Genomic DNA, 22,207 nt, shown 5'->3' on the forward strand with positions numbered 1-22,207 from the left:
GCATTTTTTTTTGGTGAAATTTAAACATTTTAATTCTTAAAAAGCCTTCCCTTAATGTTTGCTTTATTTAAAGACTGTTACAATTGATTTGCTGTTGCCACTGGGCTGTTTTTGTTTAAAATGACCAGTTCTCCGAAAAAACTTTACCTGACATAGGCCAGGTCCTGACCATTTTGTACCGTATTTGATTGATTTAATAGTGTGAAGTATGCAAGTCTTTCCAATCCACCATACAACTATAATTTTCTATTACACGTGACTGACCTTTCATGTTGCTCTTGGATTTTTCAGTTTGCTTGCCTGTGGGTGTTTGGGCCTGTTGCCCTTGCCCACTAGAAGAAGCTGCCTGCTGTGCTGCCTTTTGTTTCAACATTGTCCAGTCAAAAGTGTAGTCATACTGATGATTTAAGGTTCTATATAAAATAAAAACAAAAATTATGTTAAATCCCACGAGATTAAACATAATATTTCAGTCATTTTGATATTTTGGGTATAATTACAGATTTAGCTAAAAAATCAATCAATTTGACTCACTTAGCACCACCTGAAATTACTCCTGCCTTGCCTATTTTCACCCTTACATCACCTCCAGGCCCCTTACCCAGCTGCTTTCTCCCGCTTTGGAAATGTGATTTTACTTTTATCTTGGTCTTGATACCACACACCATCTCAATGGTCAGGAAGGCACCACAGCCACTGCACTTCTTCAGAAGGCTGAGGCAGGCAAGCCTAGCAGTCACCACTCTGTTAACTTTTTATGAGAACTCCTTTGAGCGCATCCTGGCCAGCTACATCACTGTGGTACAGATGCTGTCAAGCATCTTCTGAGGCCAATCTACAGGACCATAAATGCACTAGAGAGGATCATGAAGGTCTCCCTCCCCACCCCCATCAGTGTGATTTACTGGATCATTATTTAAAGAGAGCTCACAAAATTTGCAAGGAAGAATACCATCCCCCACACAGCATCTTGCAGCTACTCTCGTCAGAAAAGAGATGCAGAAGTATTACAGCCTGATCCACCAGGTTGAGGAACAGCTTCTTCCCACTGGCAGTGACATTTTGAATTGCTAAAACTTTATTATGACTTTATTAACAATATTTATTTTGAATGGATACAAGACATACAAAGTTTCAATAAGAATCTGCTTTAATAAAGGGAAGTCTGAGTCCATCTGTATCAATGTGGCTGCTTTTCCTTCTCTGAAGGAAATGCTTCTGTCTAATCAGCACACACAGATCACTTCCCAAAAGTGTTTTGTCAGTCCCAATGCTGTTTTTTAAAAAAAAACGTGTAGATTGCTGTCACTAGGGAGGGAAAGATTGAAGGAGAGCGCAATGGCAATCTGTGCATGCGTTCCAAATCACAATGTAGGTTGTGAAGTTACACTGCTGTTGCCCAGTTACCTTGCACATCTCGGGCTCCCAGCAGGAGCAGGGAGGCTGAAGTCTCCACCCCCGCCAGGAGGAGCTGGGATGTTGGGTTGACCTTCCGGCAGGACCAGCTCAGAAAACTACCTGTACAGGTAGACCCTGACCTTTGATAATTTCACCTTATGATGCAAGTCCTACACCAATCATACATTGATCCCATTTTTATCCTCTGCAAGTTCTATAATTTGGCAACCAGAACGGCACACAATACCTTAAATTGGGATCTAGGTAGGTGTTATAATTTCCACCCTGATCTCCCTGACCACAAGATTACACAGGAAGAAGAGTTGTAGAGAGGTCGAATGTAGAAGTTCAGAAGGAATTTATAGAGTAGCTCAAAAATTGACTTCTCACAAATCTCTGGAATATTCCAGTGCTGTAGCTCAATGAACAATGAAACTTGGAAGTTTCCATACGAGTGAATAAATATTATGCAAGTCTTCAGATGATTGGAACAGTGGGACCAGCACTTGGATGGTAGAGATCAAAGATGGCAATGAATGAGTTTTCAGGTTTACCAGTATGGAAACACATTTGGAAGTGAAAAGGGGCACTATAGCTGAAAGGGATACTGAAGAATGAGATGATAATACCACCAAAATAAAACATTGTTTAGAAACAGATTTAATAATGCATACGATAGACTGAAATTATGTAATATGCAATCACATTAGTGAAAATTAAGCTACAGGTGCAAATGGCCACATGGGACTAAGAGGATGTGTTAATATTAGATGCAGCTCTAATGAAGAGCAGAATACAAATATCTGCTTGATCTTCAGACAAGAATCCTATCAAATCATACAAGGTAGATGGAAAATAGTCATCTCCTTTCAACAGGATGTCTTGTTGCTAAGGTCAATCTTAAAATGAAGGATCAACCGTCACAAGAGATGGAAGTTTCTTCACCTAGAGGCAATGAACCGTTCAAATTCTTTACCAATGAGAGCTGTGGAGTCAGAGCTGCTGAGTATATTCACGGCAAAGAATGACAGATTTTTAGATAGTAGGGGAACTTTGGAATATGGGATCAAAGCAGAAAGTGGATTTAAGGTTAAAGATCAACCACAATCTTAATGAAAGTTGGAACAAGCACTACAACTCAGTCTTCCACTGATGTTCTATTCAAAAATAAAGCTTTACAAGCAATTTTTTGGGATCAAGAGTTAAATCTTATTGATTGGACATATCCAAAGTAAATGGTTTCACAAGTCACCTGAAGAGAATGCGGAATAACTGTCGGAGGTACATGTAATCTGGTGCTTCTTCAAAACGCAATCCACGACAGTAGTTCAAGTACATTGCAAATTCAGCAGGGAATCCCTGATATGAAAGAAGAAAAGTCAAATGTACATCTTTACTGAAAATGAAGCCTAGAAAAAAATCTTTTGTAAAACAGACTGCAGTCAATCTTATTTGCAACATGTTCCATGGTTAATACATTAGGAAATCACCTAGGTGCACCAGGCTAAATATTTGCAAATTCTTGTAAATGTTCACCTCCATTAACTTAAAAAAACTGCAGATTGAAACACCAAAATAAAGATCGAAAAGGCACATACATGCAGTTATCTTTTAAAATGTCAAGAACAAACGTGAAAATATTATGAAAACATACCTTACACAAAACCTCAACTGGTGTGGACATCTTCTTCTCACTAATCTTTTCATATTTTTGTTTTTTTGTTGCTGCCTGTGAAAACATTTCAGTCTAGTTCAATATGTACATAGATTGTGCGATCCTGTGCAACACAGGAACTGGTTTTTTGACCCATGTGTGCACTGAACAAGATTCCCATATTAAACTCAAACTCAACTGCTTGCACATGAACAGATCCCATAAAGCTTTCACATTCAGGCACCTACCAAGAAGCCAATCATATTTGGTTCTACCATAAGCCTGACAATGCACGCCCTCCAGGATCCTTTCTGCTTTATGGTGACCAGAATTGTTCACAATTTTCCAAGTATAGCGTAACCAGTTTTATATAGCTGCAACATTACTTCCTTGTACTCATCTGACCAATGAAAGCACACATGGTGTATGCCTTCTTTACCACCCAACCTACTTGATTGGTCACTTTCAAGGAGCTCTGAAGTGCAGAAGGATATGAGGTTCCAGTTCCAATGTTTTTGAGTTTTATCATCAAGACTTTCCCTTTACATTTGACCTTGCAAAGTGCAGCACTTCACTTTGATAATTAAACTTCATCTGCTATTTTTCTTCCCATGCCTGTAAATGACCTATATCCTGCTGTATTATTTAATACACTATGCACAACTCTACCAATTTTTCTGCTACTTGCAAGCTTATAACCTACTCAACCACCTACCTTTTCAACAAGTCATTTATATACAGCACTGGTCATGGACTTCCAGCCAGAATAGCACCCTTCCAACTACCAACAGGTCTTCTATGGGCAAGCTAATTCCAATTCCAAACAAACAATTCATCCTGGATCCCAACCATCTTTACCTTTTGGATTCACTTACATGAGGGGTTTTGTCAAAAGCCTCACTAAATTCCATGAAAATAACATTCATCACCACACTGATTCCACCACTTCAATCTTTCTTTACCTACTCTTGTACTCAATTATTTTCTCTAAATTTTCTTCTCCCACCCCATATTGTTTATAATACTCTTCACCTCTCATACCCATCATCTTTGCTACACCTACCGAAGCTGATTTCCAAGTTCAACTTTATACAGCACATTTTTTTTTCCAACTTGCATTGACCAAAGTGCTATGCAAACTAAGGCAATCAATCGAAACTAGTACAACTATTTACAGACAATGGATTGAGATGTTATAAATAACCTCAATTGCAGTGAATACTGCAATGCTGTCGGAGGTTAGGAATGTACAAAGGGTTTCAGACACATTTTTAACATGTATTTAAAGCAGGTGAGGGAGGGGACTAGTTTGATGGTTAGGGAAATGTTGTTCCACAGTTTGGGGGCTACAACCACAAAGGTCCGGTCTCCCCTTTGTGTGTGCTTAGTGTGTGAAACAGCCTGGTGCCCTGCAGTAGCTGACCTGAGCTCCCTGGGAGCAGAGAAGGGCGAAAGCAGATTGGAGGGTGACAGGCAAGGTCATTGAGGGGCTTGTTTGTAAATAGCAGCAGCTTGAAGTCAATTCTGAACTGCACCAGCAGTTACTGGAGGGAGGTCAGAATTGAGATGATATGGTCCCCCTTCTTGGCATGTCAGTTGCAGCATTCTGAACCAATTGGAGGTGGGTTAGGGAGGACTGGCTATCCCAGCATATAGAGAGTTAGCATAGCCCAGAAGTGAGAGGATAAGGGTGTGAATAACCCTTGAGGTCCTTCAGTGAGAGCTACAAATTTATTTTAACAATGGTGCAAAGATGGAAAAAGCAGTCCTTCACCATGGCATTGACCTGTTTGTCAAATTTTAAGGCAGGGTCAAATAGCACCCCAAGGGATTTAACATGGGGTTTAATAAGAGTGGATAGATTACCTAGGGAGTCATAATTTTTTAATTAAATTGGGGGGGGGGGGAAAGAAGAGAAAGGGAGAGAGCCGGAGCCGAACAAGATGATCACAGATTTTGTCTCATTAAGTTAGAGGAAGTTGCAGGCCATCCAGCATTTTGTGTCTTCCAGTTAGTGAGGTTGGTGATTTTTGACTGGTCATCCGGTTTTATAATGAGGTAGAGCTGGGTATCGTCAGCAGGTTCTGCAATTATATGGCAAGGGGGAAAATGTACAGTGAAAGAAATGAGGCCAAGGATGGATCCTTGAAGATCCATGCAGGAGCGGGTGACTGAGGCAGATGGTATAGTTGCCCATGTTGACAGTAAAAGCCCTGTCAATGAGGCAAGATTTGAACCAGCTCAGAGCCACAACTTTGACGCCAACATCCTGCTGGAGACCATCAGAATAGCATGATTGATGATGTTGAATGCTGTGCTGAAGTCTAGGAGCATTAGAACAGCAGCACCACCAGAGTCTGTGGTGAGGAGCAAGTAGTTTATACCCTCGATAAGGCCCTTTATACGTGCAATTTTACCCTCATCTTAGTCTTGACAAAAGATTTAGACTAGAAATGTTGACCATTTCTACCCATGGATGCTGTACGAGTTCCTCCAATAATTCTTGGTCGACTGCCATACATTCAACAATCACCTTAGTCAGCTCCTCAAAAAAACTCAAATTTGTAGATCCTGACCTGCCCTGAACAAAACCCTGTTCTCCCCAACCTGACGATGCCTTCCCAAATGTGTGAAAATACTACCCAAGCATCTCCTCCATCACTATCATGAGCCTCACTAGTCTACAATTTCCTTATTTCTCTTCTTGAATAAAGAAAACATTGACAATTTCCTCATCCTCTGGAACCTTGCTTTTTACTAGTCAGAATCCCATCTTTGTCAAAGCCAGCAATTGCCTTTCTCTCTCTCAGTAACTGGGGATGTATTCCATCATGCCAAGGAAAATCCAACTGAATGCTATTGATAAAACACACCACCACATCTTTCTTGATCTCAAACTTCCCTAAAATGCTAGAATTCTCCACACCTTACTGCTCTCACCATCCTACATGATGTTCTCTGTGGAAAGAGAGAAAATGGAGGAGGTATGAAATTAGTACTTTGCATAGTATTTATCTTGATTAAATTCCCTCCTTTATTCTTAAATGAGACTATTCTCTCCCAAGTAATCCTCTTGATTCTAATCTAGGTATGAAACACCTTAGGATTCTCTTTAATCCTACTCTTCAAGGACATTTCACGGCCTCTTTTGGCCTTCCTAATTCCCTGTTTGGGCTCTTAGCCCAATATAAACTTTATATTCCTCAAGGGGTCCCATTAGATATTAGCTTCCTTTTTTATTTTAAAAAATGTTTCCTTTATGTTTAAAAAAAATCAACCTCTTGTCATCCAAGGTCCTCTACCCTGTCTTTTCTCTTCTACTGGAGGATGGGATGCTGGTCCTGGATTCTAATTGGCTGGTCCTAAACAACTCCCATTAAGGGACAGAAATGGAGCAAGAAGCAGGTCTGAACATATACAAAATTTGTGAAATGAATTTTCAAAGGACTAACATTGTTTCCCCAATTTTAAATTGCATACCTTTTCCTTGATATGTTTAAATATACAGTGTCTGAGAAAATAGTATAATTAATGCTCATATGGGGTTATGATTAATGCACAAGTGATTTTATACAAACTATGCCTCGAACCATGCGTAATTTTAACTCGACGTAGTGAAGTGGTAGACCACATTTAAATTTCCTTAAACTTCCATGAAAGCAAAACAGTTGAAGCACCTTAGTAAAATAAAGTAAATCTAATTTAGTACACAGATTTGTGTTCATTTCTGCCACAACAGGACAAGATACTTCAAGTATTTAAGTACAAGACACTCCAGCACAGTTCTGCTAATTCTTGGACAAAGTTAATTTAAAAATTCACTATCCAAGTGACACACAAAAAAAAACAAATTCCCCATCTATAGACTGAAAAACTGATTGCTAAATATAACCCCAAATCAACAGATACACATTCAACTGATACAACATCATGACAGACCCATGTTGCTACTGAATTACTTCAAAAGGTCTTCACTCAACTTACCTTCAGTCCTTGCCAAGGAAGGCTTGTCCTGTTGAAGTACATCAGTACATAGCCTAATGATTCCATGTCATCACGACGACTTGTGGAGAGACAAAAAGCAAAATTAAATATCTTCAAGATGAAAAAAAAACAAATAGAATTATAATTTGCACAAGGATGAGTGGGTTATTTGGCTCGGAGTTGGCTTTGCCATTTAATGAGATCATGGCTAGTCTACCATAATATGAGATAGACAACAGACTCGCCAAGGCAAATAGCGCCTTTGGAAGACTACACAAAAGAGTCTGGAAAAACAACCAACTGAAAAACCTCACAAAGATAAGCGTATACAGAGCCGTTGTCATACCCACACTCCTGTTCGGCTCCGAATCATGGGTCCTCTACCGGCACCACCTACGGCTCCTAGAACGCTTCCACCAGCGTGGTCTCCGCTCCATCCTCAACATCCATTGGAGCGCTTACATCCCTAACGTCGAAGTACTCGAGATGGCAGAGGTCGACAGCATCGAGTCCACGCTGCTGAAGATCCAGCTGCGCTGGATGGGTCACGTCTCCAGAATGGAGGACCATCGCCTTCCCAAGATCGTGTTATATGGCGAGCTCTCCACTGGCCACCATGACAGAGGTGCACCAAAGAAAAGGTACAAGGACTGCCTAAAGAAATCTCTTGGTGCCTGCCACATTGACCACCGCCAGTGGGCTGATATCGCCTCAAACCGTGCATCTTGGCGCCTCACAGTTTGGCGGGCAGCAACCTCCTTTGAAGAAGACCGCAGAGCCTACCTCACTGACAAAAGGCAAAGGAGGAAAAACCCAACACCCAACCCACCAATTTTCCCCTGCAACCGCTGCAATCGTGTCTGCCTGTCCCGCATCGGACTTGTCAGCCACAAACGAGCCTGCAGCTGACGTGGACTTTTTACCCCCTCCATAAATCTTCGTCCACGAAGCCAAGCCAAAGAGGAAGTCTACCATAATATGATCCTAAAATATCAAATCCTTCCTTTAATATTAGAAAATCTAGTTGAGCTGAATGGAATTAATGAATGAACCTCTAAAGCCTTCCAGGGTTAAAAAAAATAATACGAGTGGGGAAAAAAATCATTTCCGACCTGCTCCTTACTTTGAGCCTACCACCTCTCATTCTAGGCCCCTCTACCTGATAAAACATCCTCCCAGTATCTATAACGTTGAGCATTCAGAATTTGTATACATCAATGAGATCATACCTTATAATCTTTAAAAAAGTTAGTTTGCAGGTAATCACGAAGGGAAATGCTTGTAATACTTGTTGGGGGAATTTAAGAGCAGCAATTGAGAAAGGATATACTGGCTTTAGAAGTGGCGCAGAAGATGTTTACCTGCATGATTTGTTGGATTTTAGAAGGTGGGGTTGGGAAGAGACACCTTACAGTAACAAATCACTGAATCATGGTATCCTCTGCCCAATGAAGCAGCAGACTGCCTCATTAAAAGCATTCAAGACACAGATAGTCCTATTCTTGACTATTAGGAGTAAGGGGCAACACGGGTAGAAATTAATCCATGGCCAAATTTGCTTTGATTTTATTGGACAGCAGAACAAGTTCAACAGGACAGATGGCCTATAACTGTTCCCAATTCTAATGGGATACATTATTGCAGTAAGCAATCTTCAGACTTGCACTGAAATCCTCCAGCAACACAAATGTATCCAAAACTGCAATGATTGAACTTTACTCCAGAACTGTATGGGACTCCAGAAAATACTCCACTAACATGATCAGTGCTGCTGTAACCCATCAGAATGTACTATATTTTTTATAAATTTTACACTCAATTAAATCAATGCAAACATGGACAGTTAAGAAACTTTCAGCAAACATCTACCAGGATGATTCAGAAAATTTGAGCAGTTGACATATGCATTCATTTCAAATTGACCAGAATTTCAGTCAAGGAAATGTTGAATATATAAAAAAAAAACATTCCATCTTACAAGGTCATGTAGAGGAGCAACACCAGAGAGTGAAATACATTAACATTAAAAATGCATATTGTGAATGACAAATATCAATTAGAAACTGGAAATGCACCCCTTTTTATTCCACTCTATCATTTGGTTTTAGAGGAAATATATACCCATTAACCTCACTCTTGCGTTTGCATTTTCTAGGAAAGTACGTTTTGCCTTGTGATTATTTGAGCCCACTCAACGAGAAAATAAATGGTGTAATAATTACTGTATTTTTCCATCCTCAATACGACTCAATGTGTTATCAAAATTTCACCATAGAAGCAAATAATAGGCTTACTTTCTTTCAATGCCAACCCTCATCTCATTCAAGGTACTGAAATCTTGGAACACTTTACCGCATTAATTTTAACAAGTGAAAAACTACCTCGAAGTTGATGCAGCAAATGAATTATCTGAAAAGTGAGGTGGATTTGAAGGAATGATGAAGCAAAAGTTAAAAAACAACTATTCAAATTAACTTTTCCTTTTTAGATGGAAAATATTGAAGAAAATAAATGAGCTGCACAAGTCATTTGGATTTAAAAACATGAAAAATGAATGGAATTCAAGACCTTTCAAGCACTAAACAAACATTTACCTCTGTTCAATACCTAGATGTGCATTAATGCTGGCATAGCGGGCTGTCCCTGTAAGGTTTTTGTCTTCTCTGTATGGTATGTGTTGCCTTGTGCGGTTGTCACGGTATTTTTTGGCCAAACCAAAGTCAATCAAAAACAGCTGTAATATGAAGATAAAATCAAGTGAAAACCTGCAATAGTACAGCTAATCAAGCTATTCCTAATTTATAAAGTTATATTACAAAATATTGGAATTTGACAGATGCAGGCACACAAAATAGAAAATGTTACAAAAAGACAAAAACAAATTTGATGATACTTGCTCTTCATGCAACCAACCACATCAATCTTTTGATTGTGTTGTTCTTCACCCATACCTCCCCTATCCAAGAGAATATGAAAACAGGTGCGTTGGCTCATTATGTTTGCACAAATCACTCATTTAAACTGATATTACATTAAAGCCAATTATTAAAATTTTTCTCAACATTCTTATCAACCCAAAGATTCCTGCACTCAAGCACGCAGAAGGGATAGTTTGGTGGCCAATTAACCAGTGAACTCATCCATCTATGATGTATGATGTAGACAGATGTCATTCACGGTCTGGATTGAACGAGAGTCTCTGGTGCCACGAACCAAAATATAAAGATTATTAATACAAATTAACAAGGAGATTGAGGGAATGAGGAATATAAAAGGTTAGAAATCTGACCCAGAGTTGAGTGATTTTGTGTCTGAAGCCATTTTTAAGGGGATCATGGGAAGATTACAAATAAAATTCTGGCACTTTGCTGTTGACAACCACATAATTCTTCAAACACTGTTTAAACTTTTAAGTCCACAATATTACTGTTATATTAACAAGATAAACTACTGGAATCTCCAATTTCAAATTTAGCTTGCTGTCACTGCGAATGTAATACAAAATTACAAAGCACATTTACATTTTGTACCGACACTCAGTCAACATTTAAGAAGTTTCTTGAGTAAATTGAGTAGGTGCAGCATGGTCAGCGCAATGCTATTACAGTGCCAGTGACCCAGGCGCTGTAAGGAGTTTGTACACTCTCTCCAGTACCTGTGCGGGGGTCCGTCCCCCGTCCCCGTCCCCCCCCCATTGGTTCTGTTTTCTCCCACCCTCCAAAAGATATGGGGTTGTAGGTTAATTGGATGGAACAGGTTTCAATGGCCAGAATTAGCTTCTAGCATATGTAAATTTTTTTAAAAAATCTTCTCCTTGTCAAACAGTTTCAACAGGCAGCCCAGGTCACTCTGCTTACTGCCACATTTCTAAATGTTACGCAGACACCCAAGGTCACATCCTCTATCTCTTGATCAAATATGAAAGCATATCACTTGGAGTAGCACAAGGCAATAAAAACCAGGAGAAAGATTGTGTTCTATGACTATATAGATCTCAACTTGATAACCATAAACATACAATTTAGACAATGTTCAGAAAGAACGCAATAACAATTTCTTGACAAAACTGTCACTTTAGGTCAATTACTTCAATCATCCAATAATTTGCACTACAGAATTTGACCAACCCGGACTCCTCAAGTAGACAGAATCACTTACAAAATCCTGGAGTTTCACCAACAGATTTAAAAAAATGAATACCTAAATGGTTATAGATTATAGGTTTTGAATGATATTCACCAATAAAGCTTGAATCGCTCCATGCATATAAAACAAGAATATATTTGATACAAGATGAAAGGAATGGTTTCTGTTAAAATATTGCATTATTGGGGAAAAAGAATTTACTTTGTGTCAGCCCAAGTATGAACTTTACTCTCTAACTAATGAAGCTGCCAGGCCGAAAGAAATAAAGGGATCACAACCTGAATTAAATTTGTCCAAAGAATAAATTCCTATCTATACAGCTAAAGATTGTTATATTTTAATGCTTCAGAGACAGGACTGAGCTTTAGTAAATAACAAGATATCTGATTGACTAATTAGAAACAGCAATGCCCTCCTGTGTCCATTCCAAATATAGGAATTATTCTGGCATGAAGTACAGTTTCTCATTTACGAATTACATAGCTTGCTCAAGGGCTAATATCAACCAATCATTATTACATATTCAGGAACATGGTGCGTTTTTAGTGAAACATAACTTTGCACTGGGTGGGGGTGGGGAGAACTTTTTTTTGACATATAGCATGGTAACATGTCCTTCCAGCTCACCAGCTCCAACTGCCCATAGCCCATACTCCAATTAACCCATAGCCTCGAGGTTTTGAGCGGTGAAAGTAAACAGGAGCTCCGGGAGAGAACCCACATAGACATGGGGACAATGTACAGATCTTTATAGATAGTGCAGGATTCAAACCCAGTTTGTGGACACTGTAATAGATAATATTGTGCTAACCGATAGAGCAAGCAATAAAATTAGGTTGCACTATTACTCAAGAGTGGATGTGGTTCCAGCATCAAGCAATATTAGCAATTAAACAAATAGTACCTTTACAATTTTTTTCCAAATTTCTATCATCCTTTAGTTTGTAGTTCAGCTAGAGGACACTCATGGAGGCCAAAGGTAGAATGCAATGCAGGTCTTTAAAGAACCCAGGGGATGCCTGCTTGAAATGTAATGCTGAGACATTGTCTTCCATTTCATACAAATGTAATAATCTCAGAACTATTTCATGGAAGATCTAAAAAGCCTTCTTGACATTTATTCCTCAGATAAACAGCTCTAAAAATAAAAGGCTTATTTAGTCACCATACAACTACATGTGGAACCTTGTGATGAACAAATCATTCCACACAGTAGCAATCGCCTTTCTAAAGGCTGGATTATCTCCAATGATCAAAGCACTCAAAAAGTAACAATTTTTTTTGGGTGGCATACTTGGCATAGCAGTTAGTGAAATGCCTTTACAGCTCCAGCGATCGAGACCAGGATTCGAATCCAATGTTGATGTAAGAAATTTGTATGTTCTCCCTGTGTCTACGTGGGTTTTCCTTGGGACTCTGGCTTCCTCCCACCATTTGAAACATACCGGGGTGTAGGTTAATTGGGTGCAAATTGGGGGGTATGGGGGCTGAAATGGCCTGTTACTGTGCTATATGTCTAAATTTAAAATAAAAAAATTACAACAGAGCCTAAAAGTAATGACTCATTACTTTAACCATGTATAAAATTGCAATTTCACATTTGTAAAGCACATAAAACTACAGCAGTGCAGGCCCTTTAGTTCTCAATGTTGTGCTGACCCATATCTTCCTTCCTAAAAAAAAGGAATAAACCCTCCCCACCCTGTAACCCTCTTTCTTTCATCCATGCTCCTGTCTAAGAGTCCTTTAAATGTCCCCAATGTTTCAGCCTCCAGCATCACCCCAGCAAGGAATTCCAGGCATCCAGAATTCTTTGAAAGAAAACACCCTCAGTATCTTTCCTTCCTTAACTTTGTACACATGTCCTCTGGTGTTTGCGATTCCTGTCCTGGGAAACAGGTGCCAGCTGTCCACCCCATCTATGCCTCTCAATATTGTAGACCTCCAAGATTCCTTCCATCCTTCTAGTCTCCAAAGAGAAAAGTTCCACTTCTACTAACCTTGCCTCATAAGACTGGTTTTCCAATCCAGGCAACATCCTGGTAAATCTCCTCTACATCTTCTCCTTAGATTGCACATCTTTTCTAATAAGGAGGTGACCAGAATTGAACACAAGACAGGTATTCTCTGACTACAACCTAATCAACTTGCATCTATCTACACACATGACAAATTAAAAAAAAAATTATGCAGTTTATATTGTATTTGACAAACTACAACAGGAATACAAGGCAAGAGCCAAAATGCGCATACTGAGCTTAACTGGTGTCCCAGGGACCATAGGCTGGGCACGGCCATTTTGATTCCTGGGTGTCTGGTCGGCGTGCGCGCAGCAGGTTCATGCACTGGCATCCGGTCGATATGTGCAAGGGCACAAATTTAACATCTTCAAGGCACTTGATTCTCGCGCCTGCGCCCAGCAAAGACTCATACATTTGCATGATAATCAAGATGGCCGCACTCAGCCTATAGCCCCCAGGACACCAACTACAAGTAGTCATATTTTGGCTCTTGTATGTCCTGTATCCCTGTTATAATTTATCAAATACAACAAAAATCTACAATGAAAAGAGATTTCATTAAAAAAGTTTGCTTTAAGACCAATACTCCACGCGCGTGGGCAAAATTCTGACTTTCGTCCTTTCCAAGATGCAACTGATCCCTCGGTCCCAATTATGGCTGTATGTCAGGGACTTACTGTACTCCAACTGCGGTCTTACCAGAGAATTTTAGAGTTGCAATATGACCTCTCTACTTCTTAGAGCACTTTCTAAACACAGCCTCCCTCACCTATCAAACTCAACTGACTAAGCTTCAATAATAGTCAAAGCACTGAATTCCTGATAGGGCAACATCAACCATCAATGTTAGTTTTACCAGGATAACATTTCAAACAGAACTATGGATATTTGTGTGGATAACCAAAAGTCTGTCAAGGTGGAGTGAGATATCAAAAGAGTTTGGAGTTCTGAGAGATCTTGGAGCAGGGCAACTATGCTTAAAGCCATCCAGATATGGGTCACACTTCAAAGGTTGTTGAACTCCCTTGACTGAATGCCACATAAATTGAACAAATTGTTACATCAGCATTAATTTTATTTGGAAACAACTATGCTCACTGAATTTATACTAAAGTTGGGTACAACACAAGCTCCCTGAATTAAGCAAACATTGGCAATCTGCAGTTGTACAACTTGTACTAGGCAATACCTACACACCAATTTTGCTTTGTTTTCTGATTTTACATGGAGACTTTTTTCAGTGCTATCTTTAGTTCATTGGCAGTGCAAATAACTGAAACCAGCAAGCTTGCTACCAGTTTTTAAAAAAAAAACCCAAGCGGTCTGAAGCTCCGAACTGCCAAGTGGAAAGAAGAAATACTATCCTTTGGAAGAGGCATTACAAGTCCATTGAGGTGGATGCCCAAGAAAAACACATTTATAGAATGCCTCAGTCAATTTGTAACAGCTCAACCAAATTTCACTAGATCAATTTTATTGCTATGTCAAGCCTTGCTATCAGTAACTACACTCCAAATGTATCCAACCTTAACTGATGAAAAAGGACACTATAATTGTAAGTTTTTATTCTTATATATACACTGTGGTTTATCAAAGGCTAACATATCATTGACTTTCTAAACTTCAAACTAAACTTGCAGGTTAACCATCAGAGATTTGATTATAAGTCAACCAGTCACTTCTCAATGTAGATATAGGTAGTCCCTGACTTACAATCATAATGGGGACAGAAGGATTGGTTGCAACTCTTGTTTGGTAGTGTCTGGGAACAGGGACCACTGTATGCAGTACTTTTAATACAAATTATGTACTTGTACAGTACATTTAATAAAGATTAAAAAAAAAATTTGGTCATGCGTGGGTGGACACAACTCATGTTGGTTGGAAGTTGAGGACTACCTGCATCTTTCCATGTTTCCGCATTAAGACCATTTTCTATTTATTACTAAGGATTATCTATGACATTTTATTCCAGTTGCCATGTCTACACCCAGTCAGTCTGCCCACATCTCTAGCTACAACCTCTCTATCCCCAAAAAACTTCTTAAGTATTGCAATTCTCACTGCAACTCAGCACTGTTTCTACATCATATTTGGCTAATGCAAATTTATAAAACTTAGGACCATAGATGGCACTGATCTCCACAACTCTATTTTCTCTTCATTTACCAGTTTTCAATCTAATCAGCAAATTATTCTCCATTCCACATGCCCAAAATTTGGTTGCCCACCTCACATTGGACTTTTGGATCAAAGGCTTTTGAAGGTCCAAATTAACCATTTCCCCCAATCCCCCTTATTCTACGACCCAAAACCTCCTACCGAGCTAAAAGATCTGTCAAGCACGCTTTTCAATTCTACTACTTAAAAAAAAACACCCAATCATATTTCCTAAATATGAAATTCTAGGACTTCTCCTTCCTTATTACCATCAAGCTAACCAGTTCCATGCTTTCTCTTGCCCTTCTTTCTAAACCAATAATTTGCTGCCATCCAGTCTGAGGGAACGATTCTAGAGTTTGAGAGACAATAACTGAGGCATCCACCAGAATAAATTGTACATTTGCATGAATGAATGGCTAAAAAGTAGCAACACATCAGTCCAGTTCTACACAAGCCTTTAAGCAAATTTAACAATACAGGTATCATATGGATAGAAGTAAAACATGAAAGTCTGCAGGCACTGTGGTTGAAGTAAAAACACAATGGTGGAGAAACTCAGCAGGTCATCAAGCCAAGATGAAGATACCCTGAAGAAGGACTCAAGCCCAAAATGTTGGTTTTGAATTACTATCATTGCTCTATAAAGTTCACTGATCTGGTGAGTTTCTCCAGCATTGTATTTTTAACTGATATCATATGCTAGATGAGAGCAGAGCACGGAACATCAAAAATTAAATTCTGACTTCAGTAATTGTCAATCCAGAGCAATTTCCAATGCACTTACAGGTAAACTGAACCAAATTTTGGAAATTACAGGCCAAAAGCATCTAGCAAGCTATATTATGGGCCTCAAGGACTGCATCATATCATTAAATTAGTGCACATTAGTCATGTGTTTAGACAATGTAAAGTAACTTCACAAAATGCCACTTGGCAATACTGAAACTGAATAGTGTTAAAAGGATGGATACAAACAACTGAACATGATTTTGAGTAAAGCAGTTGTTCTTTAGGACAAGTCAATCACATAACATGGTAACAGTGATAAAAATGGATGAAGTATTAATGTTAAAGTAGAGGCTTAGCCATGACTAACATGAATAAATGATTATTCGTGCACAAAAGGACTTTGTGCAAACCATGGATTTATCAGTTCTATCCAGCTTTTATTCACAAGCCCAAACAGGCCCAAGATTCATCCATTTCCTGACAAAAGAAATAAAAATTTCAGCTCTAATTACCAAATTACGGGTGAGCAACATCTAAGACTCACATAGGTAGTTTTTAAATTTTAATTTAACACCAATAGTCCATATCAAGAGAAAAGATACAGACAAGCTATTAAGCATATTACAGATTTTCCAGTCTAATTTTCCTGCTAGCAAGTCTAAGTCTCCCTTCTTTTTCTACACTGAACATAGGCTAATATAAATAAAGTAGAAACCTCTAGCAAAACACATCAACTGTCCAGTATGTCAAGGAGGATTTGAATAGGTGGAATAATTTACCTACAACTTTAATAGTAGTTTATTGTATTAATAGTATTTTCCCTAGAGCTCAATATTTTTTCCAGACAATCCCCATCTCAATTCCTCAACATTTTTTAAGGATTTAAATAGGAGTGTTAGAAAGTTCTTATGAAAAGGAAAAATAGCAAGGGATTCTTTGGAAAAATTGACTTGGAAGTTTGAATTGGGAGGTTTACAACTTCCCTATTTTAAGAATTAGTACAAGGCTGCTCAATTTATTATTTGGTGTAAATAAAATTCCTGCTTGAGTTAATATAGAACTTAGTAAAATAGGAGAATATACAGTGTTTATTTACAAGTGGAATTAAAAATAGTGGAAGCAGAGATACACCTGTTTTGAAACATTTGATTAAATTATGAAATAAAATTGATTACCAAATAGGTGTAAAAGATTTAATTTCACAAAAAAATGGCTTTATGATAAAATAGATATTCCATTTTCTATGGATAATAAATTTTTGAGGACTTGGATGCAGATGGGTATTGAGAGAGTAGAGAATTGTTTTGAAGCTGAAATATTTAAGACTTTTGAACAAATGAAGAATAAACTTAATGTGCCAAAAATAATACTTTTTTCTGTTATTATTAAATTAAGGCTTTTTTGACTGATAAGATAGGCCAGAGTTTGATGTTACTTAGTAAGAGTGATTTGGAATTAATGATTCATAATAGTAATGTAAATAAATTTACCTCTGAAATGTATAATTTACTTCAAAAGAAAACCCCTACTCAATAGGGGTACATAAATCAAGATTAAGATGGGAATAGGATTTAAATAGATGAGAAAGATTGATGCAATTATGAAGATATAATATATAAATCAGATATAGGTAGGTTCAATACAATTTTTTTCCATCAGTTATATTCAACTCAAAAATTTTTAAAAATGGAACCCTACATGATCAGATTTAAGTTTTAAATGTGGTGAAGAGGTTGAATCATTTTTGCATTAGACTTTGAAGTATCCTAAAGTTAAACATTTATGGTTGGAAGTTGGAATTTTTTTTAAAAGAACGAATAATAGGGGGTTAAGTACGAATAATAGGGGGTTAAGTTCTCACAGGATCCAATGTTATTTTTGTTGTGTAATATTAGGGACAAAGACCAAAATTAAAATTAACGATGTATCAAACTGAATTTGTACAATTGCTTTAGCAGTTACTGGGAAGTGCATAGCTATTACTTGGAAATCGGATACAGATTGAGGGATGGAGAGATGCAATGCTTAACTTTGTAGCTGCATTCCATTTGAGAAGATTACATAATTTATGAAATAACTATCAGATATTTTGGAAAATATGGGCAACCATATTTGCAAAATGTGGGTATAAATGTTTAAAAATCTTTCTGAACACCCCATAATTTGGTAACCTCCAGCATCATTATATTATTAAACACTTTACAATATACAGTTTATCCTCTTGACATTCTCCAGTTTTTCTCATTTTTGGTGGTTTGGGGAGGGAGGGGGAGATTTTGTATGCCACATGTATAATTTTTGTAAGTTCTTTATTGAAAAATGCATTTACTCTTGTGGTTTAAAAATGGCTAAAAATATTCAAAAAACTCCAGAAAGACCAGAAAGTTATGATTCATATTCAATGTATTGCAAAGAATTGTGCCCAAATTGGCCTGTTGAATGGATTTTTCTCCTGAACCAAGACTAACCTTGGACAGATGAGTGTCTAATCATATAAATTTTCCCAATCCTAGTGTAAGGTAGATTACTTGCAATCTGGCCGACATATGAACACCACTGAACCCCACACTGTCAGGAAATAAAGTTAGGGCCAAACTTCATCGCAGAATAAGCCTGCACAAAACTGAATACTGGAGACAGAGGATTGCAGAGACAGATTTTCCAGCATAACGACAGACATGTCAATATCCATTACGTAGCATTACAGATTTATAACTGGGCTACACAAATCCAGGACAGTTGAATGCTGTTAAACACTGGCAATTCAGTCAGCTTAAAAACCTCATTTTTAAAGTGCAGGTAATTGGGAAATATACTAAATTCTATTTTATTTCATAAATAGCTTGACATTCAACATTTTATCTAATTTTTGATGCTTTTTTTTCTAATTGCAGTACAACTCCAATTATCTGAAATGATCAGGACCAAGCCTATTTTGGATAAACAATATTTTCTGATAACTGGTCATTTAAAAAAACAGCCCAGAAACAACAGTAAATCATTTGTAAAGTGTTTAAAACAATAAACAAGGGAAGGCTTTTTAATTCTCACCAAAAAAACCTGAACACAATTAGACAAATCCAACACCAAAAATTCAAATTTCTACTGAAGTTTTCCCCAAAATTACAAATTTTTTCCACATGTGATGTCAGCTCTGAAAAAAATTCAGATAAGAGGATTTCTGATTGTTTTTGGGCATCTTCATTTACCTGAAAAATTTCGGAGGAGAAATGACATCATTTCGACTTCAGAATTTTTTAGATAAATAAAGATTCCTGAAATCCTCAATTATTTGAAAAATTCAGAGCGAACAGATGTCATTTCTGGGTCCAAATTTATTTTGGACATTTTGAGTTGTACTACAATTTCTTGTGCTCCAGCATTCAACACAACTTTAGTATTATTCTCATTTTCAGCCAAACCCAAGAACAGATCCGTTAATATAAAATTATTTCACACATTTTTGAAATCTTTTCCCAAATCGTTCCAAATACAACCACTCTGAATGATCTAAACTTGTATACACATTTAAAAATTACTAAACCTATTCTGAATAACAGTTCTACTACCATAAACACCTGCATTTATCTTTGAAATACTTTTGAATCATAAAATACAATTAGAACATTTTTCTCAAGAGGCGGAATTATGGGGCCCAGAAAAAAAATGCCTTATTCCAAGTAAATCTCCAAATTATTTTGATATCCCCCTCAATGCTGGCATGTGATCCACATGTTGCTTTAACTCACCTCCACAATGGCTTGCCTGAGCCACATTGAAGGCCAATACTTCAATCCCCCTCCTTCCACAGTTTTCACTCCTGGATGCTAATAAATCCAGACTTCTAAGGTGACAACTCCCACCTAGCTGGCTCAAAGCATCAACACCAAAAGAGTCAAACAAACAGCTGCATTTTCTCCCAACCAAAATTCAGAGGGAGGAAGGCGAAAACAAAACGAGTGCATGGATACATAGAAATGTACAGGGTTATGTACAGCTAGTGAAATTATTGCCCAATTTTAACTGTACTCCACATGTGGAAAATAATTTGAAGATCAATCCACTGCTGAATAGAACAAGAAATTTTCAAGCAAGCAAACATGTTTACCATGTATGTCTGAATAATGCCAACATAGGTAGTGGCCTTAAATCTGATTGGAAAAATGAATTTGGGGTGTCTTGAGTAGGAGACAGTTTCAGACCTGATTTAATCCTGAGAAAGCTGGGTCGTGAGAAGGGCTAACAGTCATGCTTCTTTTCCTCTTCCCCACTGGAGATTCTAAACACTGAACAAATGAAGATCGTGGCAGTGCATGAACATTATTGCTGACATAGAAAGGCCAGCGCAGACAGGCAACACGGAGGCTTTTAAGGGGTAGCCAAATGCCATCCATCTTCCCAACATCAGCTCCTTCAATTTTGAGTTCAAAATTAAGCATTAAAAGCTAAAACACAGTGCTTTCAAAATGAATAAAATATTTAAAAGCTTGGAAAAAACTGGCATTGGTTTAAATCCAATAACTAATGAGCAGGGAGAGCAAGAGCACATGGTTGCATCTGTTTAATTGTGTTAGGATGGAGCACAAATGGCAGTTAAAAATATTGAGCACTGTGCCTATATTAGTACATTAGCTGACATTTGGCAAACTTAGTAAAGTATGTTCCGTGGCCTTAGGTTATTAATGTACAAAGCACCTGAGCAAGGTCAGAAAATAATCAATATCATGCAACTATATTAGGACTGCTGATGTTGCAGACAATTCTGTATGTTCTGAAACTTGCCATCCTGCTATTCTTGGGTTTAATTATTTTGTTGGGCTTCCAAGTTCAGAAAACAAAATTACTAAAGGAAATAAATTGATGCAACATTTCAATATTGCACCATAGCATTCAAAATAGCATTTTGAATATAATAAACAATGACTATACAAGAGAATCCATATAACAGGGAATTTAATACTTCCAATGATTATAAAGCTAAATTATTTCAAGGTCCAAGTAGCTTTGCAACAAGAATTTCTCCAAAGGTTCTGTGCAATGAATGTCCAGACCTTCAGTAAGGAAGAGGTAGAAGGCATTTAGGCAAAATGTTTAATTTTTTTTAAATTTAAGATGAATCACAAGTACATATTCCTCTCCCAATTACAAATATGATGCCATTATTTACAAGTCACACCTACAGAATTGTGCCTGCTCTTGCTTTAAATACAATTGCTTCCATACAATTCTGAGCATAGTTACACCTACACAATATTTAGTGCCTTTTGCTTAAAATTTTCTATTAAAAAATATTAAACAGGAATAAATACTCAACTTTCCCCAAGGTTGCCTGATTTCCAAATTTCCTCAAAACTTTGTTTTTTTTTATATATATACACACTATTTGCTCATACTTAAGTGAGCAAATATTTTAAACAAATGCTGTTATTTGATGCTCATAATTACAATATATTCTTCCAAAAGGATGCACATTTTTCTTCCTAAGCTTTGAAAGTGCACTTTTCATCTTCCAAAAAATTTCAAGCTGGGATAATTACTCCCAGGGACAGTCACCTTTAACAAGATCCCTGCATGTTCAGCAATCAAAAAAAAACCTCGGATAGCCTACATCTATCAAGCCAGAAGAACTGGAACGTAACTGCCGCTTAATTCAAAATACCTATCCTAATTTGGACATGGAGGAACCCAGCCGCCATTTATAGCTCAACTACATTTAAACATTTGATATACATCTTTAAAAATGTAATATAGGGAAAGTGTGACCATCCAGTTAAGATAGCACAAATCTAAGAGAATGGGAAAACACAAGAATAAGCCAAGATAATACAAATTAGTCCAACAAATATTGGAATTATTCATTGATGAATTACAGTACAACTCCAATTATTCAAAATCGGATTCTCCAAAATCCTCATTTATCCAAATTTTTAGAAAAATTTTGGATAAATAAAGAAATCTGAAACAAATCAGAAATCTTCATTTATCAGAAACTTTTTTGGAGATGAACTGACCTCACAGGTTGAAAAAAATTCCTTGTTTCAGTTAACTCCTTCCTATTTCTTCTTTACCTTCTCCCATAGACTTTTCTCTCCAACTTTCCCTCTCAAACTGC

The 22,207-nt window shown here is 37.6% G+C and overlaps 1 protein-coding gene across 2 annotated transcripts in view; it reads right to left on the reverse strand.

Moving 5' to 3' along the window:
- Positions 1-22,207, reverse strand: part of csnk1a1 (casein kinase 1, alpha 1) — a 42,419-nt gene that overhangs the window by 4,376 nt on the left and 15,836 nt on the right. The window contains exons 5-10 of one of the 2 annotated variants that reach the window (XM_069898767.1): positions 20,298-20,381; positions 9,631-9,770; positions 7,037-7,115; positions 3,053-3,127; positions 2,651-2,757; positions 265-413 (exon numbers count right to left, since the gene is read on the reverse strand). In XM_069898767.1, coding sequence (XP_069754868.1) covers positions 265-413; positions 2,651-2,757; positions 3,053-3,127; positions 7,037-7,115; positions 9,631-9,770; positions 20,298-20,381 — 634 coding nt within the window. The remainder of the gene's footprint in view (positions 1-264; positions 414-2,650; positions 2,758-3,052; positions 3,128-7,036; positions 7,116-9,630; positions 9,771-20,297; positions 20,382-22,207) is intronic. The other variant, XM_069898768.1, reaches the window with a different exon arrangement.

The sequence above is a fragment of the Narcine bancroftii genome, chromosome 9, assembly GCF_036971445.1.
Source record: "Narcine bancroftii isolate sNarBan1 chromosome 9, sNarBan1.hap1, whole genome shotgun sequence".
NCBI classification, from domain to species: Eukaryota; Metazoa; Chordata; class Chondrichthyes; order Torpediniformes; family Narcinidae; genus Narcine; species Narcine bancroftii.